This window comes from Ambystoma mexicanum, chromosome 2p (genome assembly GCF_040938575.1).
Source record: "Ambystoma mexicanum isolate Mex_15411 chromosome 2p, UKY_AmexF1_1, whole genome shotgun sequence".
In the NCBI taxonomy this organism is placed as follows: domain Eukaryota; kingdom Metazoa; phylum Chordata; class Amphibia; order Caudata; family Ambystomatidae; genus Ambystoma; species Ambystoma mexicanum.
In genome coordinates, this window is record NC_090923.1 from 1,423,687,830 (window position 1) to 1,423,693,829 (window position 6,000).

At 45.3% G+C, this 6,000-nt stretch overlaps 1 protein-coding gene across 5 annotated transcripts in view; it reads left to right on the forward strand.

Annotated features, from left to right (window-relative positions):
- Window positions 1-5,754, forward strand: part of LOC138567577 (uncharacterized) — a 464,209-nt gene extending 458,455 nt beyond the window's left edge. For all 5 annotated transcript variants that reach the window (XM_069645944.1, XM_069645947.1, XM_069645946.1 and 2 more), the window contains one exon: window positions 4,921-5,754. In XM_069645944.1, the coding sequence (XP_069502045.1) occupies window positions 4,921-5,633 (713 nt within the window). In that variant the 3' untranslated portion in view covers window positions 5,634-5,754. The remainder of the gene's footprint in view (window positions 1-4,920) is intronic.
- The last annotated feature ends 246 nt before the right edge of the window (window positions 5,755-6,000 follow it).

Sequence of the window (6,000 nt, forward strand, 5' to 3'; positions counted from 1 at the left end):
TGTGGTTACAAGCACAATGTTTCCAGGATAGGCTGGTGGCAGTTGGTGGTTTTCTACCATGCATAAGTGAACTTTTTACTCGTTCATTTCTGCATTTAACTACACAATGCCATTTTTGTGCCTTGGCCTTCTTCCTACTCTCCCGGGTCTGAAATTGCCATATATGAAAAGCCCTTTCCTGATCAAAGCTCCTGTATTCCTAGGCAAGGTGGTTGTCTCTGTGGCCGGATGTGGGGGCTGGGTTAATCTGGATCCAGTCCACATCCAAACCACAGTTTGCCTGTTGCTGGGCCGATATGTTGGTCAGTGGCTGTCCATGATTGGACAGCCCCTGCCAGTTTTAATGGTGAAATCCTTACCATTGGTGTACCTGGCAGTGACTTCAGTCCAAATCCTGGATAAAAGACTCATCCTACAGCCATACGAGAGATCATTGTTAGTCAAGACCCCTATGAAGATGTGCAGCCTGCTGTAGACCCGAGGACAACCGTTGCAGCTGACCAGGAGATGCACCTGCCTCCAACCAAGTCACTTAGAGGCCCTGCACCTCTCGCCTGATTTCCAGAAGGCCATTTTCGGTGGGAACAACCTGTCCTAACCCTGCTTGAGGATCCATGGCTGCTGAGCCTTCAGAAGTATCCTTTGACCACCCGGTGGACTGACCAGCTCTCTTGGGCTACATCATCCATGCAGCTGCGACCATTCCAAGTTCATCCTTGGAATTTCGTGGGACTCCAACATCTGTAACAAGATGCCTGCTCCTGTGGTTTTAGCCTTCTTGACTGAAGAGAAGCAGTGCAGAGCCTGCTCCTTTGTTCACACCATGAGTGTTAGGCGGGTGTTTCACCTGGGGTATGTGAAGAACCAGGAATGAGATGCAGACAGAGGATTATGGTGTATGCCATAAACCTTTATTAAATAATAAAGGGGTTGGAAAATGCCACACTGTTCCTAACCTAGGAGGTATTTCCCTACTTCAACCAAAACTAAGGGATTGTCGTCTGTCAAGATGTCCAAGAAAAATGTCCTATGTCTGAAATCCTATCCTAGCCCTCACACTCTAAAAGTAACTATTGTGGTGCTAAGGGGACTGTTTCTGATTTGCAAAGAGCACAAATGTTCAAGTTCAACAAAAAGGCGTAAATCCAACAAAAGTATAACTTCCCTCCTCTTGCTGTTGCAACTTATTCAAGGGGAAATGTCTCTCTGCCCCAAGTCTTTCTCAGATTCAACGTAAACCAAACTCCTAAGGGCATGAATCTTCCTTGGGATTCTCTTATTCACATAATAATACCTGGTATACTCGTCTGCCAGGCTCTTTCCTTGATGCAATCTGGGTGCATATCCCAGACTCGCAAAACACCCGGTATACTCTCCTGCCAGGTTCTCTTTACACATTCACTGTAGTTCACCTCCCCCACTTGGCCTTGCCTGGTATACTCTCCTCACAGGACTTTCTTTATGTAGTTCACGTTACACATGCTTGGCTTCCCCTGGTTTACTCTCTTGCCAGGTCTTTCTTTATGTAGCACAATTTATACACGCTTAGCTTCACCTGGTATACTGTCTTGCCAGGTATTTCTTTATGTAGTTCACTTCATACACACTTAGCTTCTCTTGGTATCTCAAACTGTGCTTCCTTCGGTACGCGGTTCACCCTCCAAAGCGCCCCGGGCAGCCCCTTTCCTCTCAGCAGGCTCACTGGTTCCCAGCAGCGGCTTCAGGGTTGCTCGCGTCTCCCGTGATGGTCTGTGGCTTGTTGTCGGGTCTGCAGAGCGCTTTGTTCGCTCGTCCGTTTCCACCACGCCTCTGGCTCCCCTTGGCAGCTTCTTCTCTTCTTGGCATCTTAGTGACCATGCTTTGACCCGTGAACTTCTCCGAATGACGTTCCCAGGCCTCCCACGACTTGGCAAAACAATCTGCTTCTTCTGGCTGCTCTGACCCACGTCAGAAGCAGTGAATCTCCTTCACTGCCAGCCGCCCCGCCGTGCTCCCGGTCTCTCTCCTCGGCTGTTATCACTGCAGCTGGTTAAGAGGACAAACTCCATGTTTCTTTTCCGGGCATGATTTTTAATCATGTCGGCCAATCGCATTCTTCCAGCTAGTAGAGTGCTGGCATTGGTTTGAATTAGGAGTAATCATAATTGCTCTTTGCCTCTTCCTCGTCTCAGTTTTTGTTTCTTTCTCTGCTATCTGATATTGAGAAACATTGTCAGTAAAAGTGTTAAGTTGTTGAAGGGAATGTTGGCAGTATGCCATTAGGGCATGAGGAATAGAGGGAAGAGCTCTAAAAGGGAAAGGGGGATACTGTGTTTCACCTAATGATGTCATGTCACCGCCACCCTCCATCCCCCCCACCCCTGAGGGTCCTTCCTCAAATAGCTGGTCGAGGGTCAGGTAGCGGCTGCATTCCACATGCCACATGAGGAGAGGTTACCGCTAGGAAAGGAATGATGACATCATCAGATTCATCACAGGTAGGACTTGGAAAAGCCTAGGGTTAGCAAACCCCAGTTGAGCCAAGCCACTATCTTAAGTAGTGTTAACCCAACAGCAAGGATGAACTAAGGAGGAAGGGGGCACTGTTATGTAGTACAGTTAACACTTAGAAGATTTGGTAAGTAAAAGGCCCACACAGGTTAATTTTTTTTATAAACATAACAATTATTTAGTACAGTACTACACTAAGTCACACTTTAACTATTTCAAGGTAAGTAAAATTACTCTAGTACATGTATACAACTCAGTTAATTAACCCACTACGCGTAACACACTACTTTAAACTCTCACCAAGTGCACACAAAACAAATGAAATCATTAAAGTAGGGAGAATAGATATAAAGCACACATTATACATAATGGCTCTGGCGGTTGAGCCAGTTCAATTTTCCCGGCGGCGCAACACATTCCTTTTGTTTCTCCATTAAATTTCTTGAATTTCTAAACACACTTCAGTCATGGTGCCGATGAGAACATGCCGGCTCAAACTATAATCATCAGCTGGGTTGTACCGGAATGCAAGGCGATTGTAATTGCGTGATTGCTGAGCACGGAGTCGTGTTTGACGCTGATCTGCTGTTTCTCGTTGACGTCTTACCGCCACTCTCAGCGTGTCATGTTCGAAGCAGATCTGAAGCTGCAGAACACGATCGCCATGCTCGCAACCGTGCTGCACGTCGCTTTGCTGCTTCCTCGGGAAGGAATTTGAGCCAGCGTGTGTTGCTTTTACGTCCAACAGATGGCGCTGTTTTTAAGAAAAAGCATGTTTTTACCTGTCACAGGTGTGACATCTGTGAATAGTAGGTATATAAAAACACACGCCTATTTGAATGCAACGTTGCGTCAAAATTTCAAAGCAATCGGTGAAGAACTTTCAGAGATTTAAGATTTTGAACAAACAAACATTTACATTTTTATTTATATAGATATTAAAATCTTACCTAACAAAGAGCATCCATCATGCTCTTCAGTTTCTGTTGAACTTTTCCACCAAACCATTGGTTTGAGGATGATCAGCAGTTGAGTACTTTTAGGAGACTCCACAGGTCTTTCACATGGCTTGTGTTAAGAAAGATTTTCTTTTTGCTGCTTTCCTTCCATAGATTTCTGTGGTACACCATTTATTTTCTTTCTCTTTGTTTTGACTGCTGCCATGACTTTTTGGAGGCAAGTAAAGCATTTGCCTTGCTTTGTGCACATTTATTTGGGACAACTGATCAGTCAATAAGTCTTATCCGTGCTTGGAGAATATCGGCCAGATTCTCAAAAACATGCCCATCTCAAAGAGATGCGCAATGGCGCAAAGATGTGCCATTGCTCATCTCATTGGAGGTACCAGATTCACACAAAATAACTAAAAAAGTGGTTTGTGCAATTTTGCGTGAAAATAAAGGCGCAAATAATGGCGTATCCATGGAATTTGCATATTTGTGACGCACCTGGTCAGATGTGCCCAAAACAGGCGCAAATGTCATTTTGTGGCTGGCGATGTATCCAAAAGGTGCTTATGCATGCGATGCGACAAAAACAGACACAGATGCCAACAAAAAGTGGGCAAACCAGGAAGTGTCCCTACATATAATTCATAGAACTTGAGAAGGGCAGTTTTGCATACAGGACTATCCACGACTATAATATGTCATCCAGATCTAAAGATGGTGACAATGGAGAGTAGAATGAGCGCTGTGTCCTAAACTTCCCTGATGATGAGGTTTAGGTTGAGATAATAGTCAACTTCATGGAAAACTCAAGAAACTCTTTTCTGCAAAGACAAAGGGCCAGCCTTGCAGTGAAAAATGCTCAGAGGACAGTGCTTGCTACAAATGTCAATGCCTTGGGTGTAGGGGTGAGAACCATTAAGGGTTATATGAAATGCAGGACAAAGTAAAATCTGGCAACCATGCACGTGCCCATGCCAGTGCCACTGGTGTAGAACCATTTACAGAGCTCACTCTCAGCCCAATTGAGCAAGACAGTGGCTAGCTTGAAGGAATGTGTGGAATTGACACTGCTGCACCAACTCCTGGTGAGACATACCTTTGTGTGTGCATGTACTTGCCATTTGATAACCGTACCCATTGTTATGTGGTGAATATCACACATTAATGTGCCAAAACCTGTAGCTAGGAAAATGTGTCAAAATTTCATGCAACATTCAGACCCTAGCATACCTTAGTCTATGATAGCATTGTGTTTTGAAAGATACATGGATCATCATGGAAATGTTTGCACTGTGCGTAGTGTGTGTGTGTGTGTGCACATATGCACAATGCACTGTGTGCATGTGAACACCAACAGCTGGGAAGATGTGCAAAATATCTACAGTCAGGCTTGATGCATTGGCAACCATGATTGTTGAACATAATGACATATATAGGTTGCTCACATGTCACATATGTGATCTTATAATTTCCCAAACAGGTGCCAATCCAAAGGAAGCCTTTGAAGACGATCCTAACATGCTACCACTGGAAGGATATGATGAGGAAGAGGCAGAGGCATCTACGGAGCAGGACACCACCACAGTGGAGAGTCCTATACTCGCCCTTCCTGTGGGCCAACAAAGTGGTGAGGAGCACATGCCTGTCAAGGAACTTGGAGTGATGGCAACACCACCATCATTGGCTGTGTGTGTCGATGTGCCTACTAATCCTCCAACACACCCACGACTAAGGCGAGGGCCACACACCAACAGGTCACGTCCCACACCCTATACCACCTGGGAGGACAAAATGCATCAGCATCAGCTTGCAATACGTTCACAGCTGACTTCCATACATTCAACCCTGGGTGAGGGATTACAGGGATTAAGCAGCCAGGTTGTTGCAGCAAATGAATCACTGTTTGGAGAACTGAGGGAGCTGCGCACCAACCAAATGAGAACTGCCCGCCGACAGCAAAGAATTCAAATGAGGCAGCATGCTGAAAACATTGCTGCTGCTAACCGCGTGGCATCTGTACTGGAGGGGTATGTCGCAGTGATGACCACCTCCTCCACCAGGAGATTTCACCCAACTGCCAGTGACACCCATGGCCAACAACTACAGCCCATTTCTGAGACACCATCGCCACTGGAACTGTCCACCCCTCGACCGACTTCACTCACGTCCAGTGCTCACAGAGCACGCAAATGACACTTTCAAGGCCAGGTGCATTTTCTTTGATTTGTATTTGCACTTTTTCGGGGGCATTGGGATTTGTGTGGTTTTTTTTATTTCTAAAAATAGAATTGCAATAAATGTTTTTAAACTGTGATTTACCCTTACTGAATCGTGTACCTTGAAGAACTGTAATTCTTTGCCGTTATGTTACATGCATGTGGTACTTCGTTGGATTTAGGCTAATATTTGTTGGTAATATGACCAATTGGATGCTCACTTTTGTTTGGTATGGCATCTTGTACTACATGACTGTCGTAAGGTGAGTATAGTTGATCAGCTCTTCATCCTGTTGAAATCAGCTACACACCCTTATCTACGCCTTTGCCCTCATCCTGATACT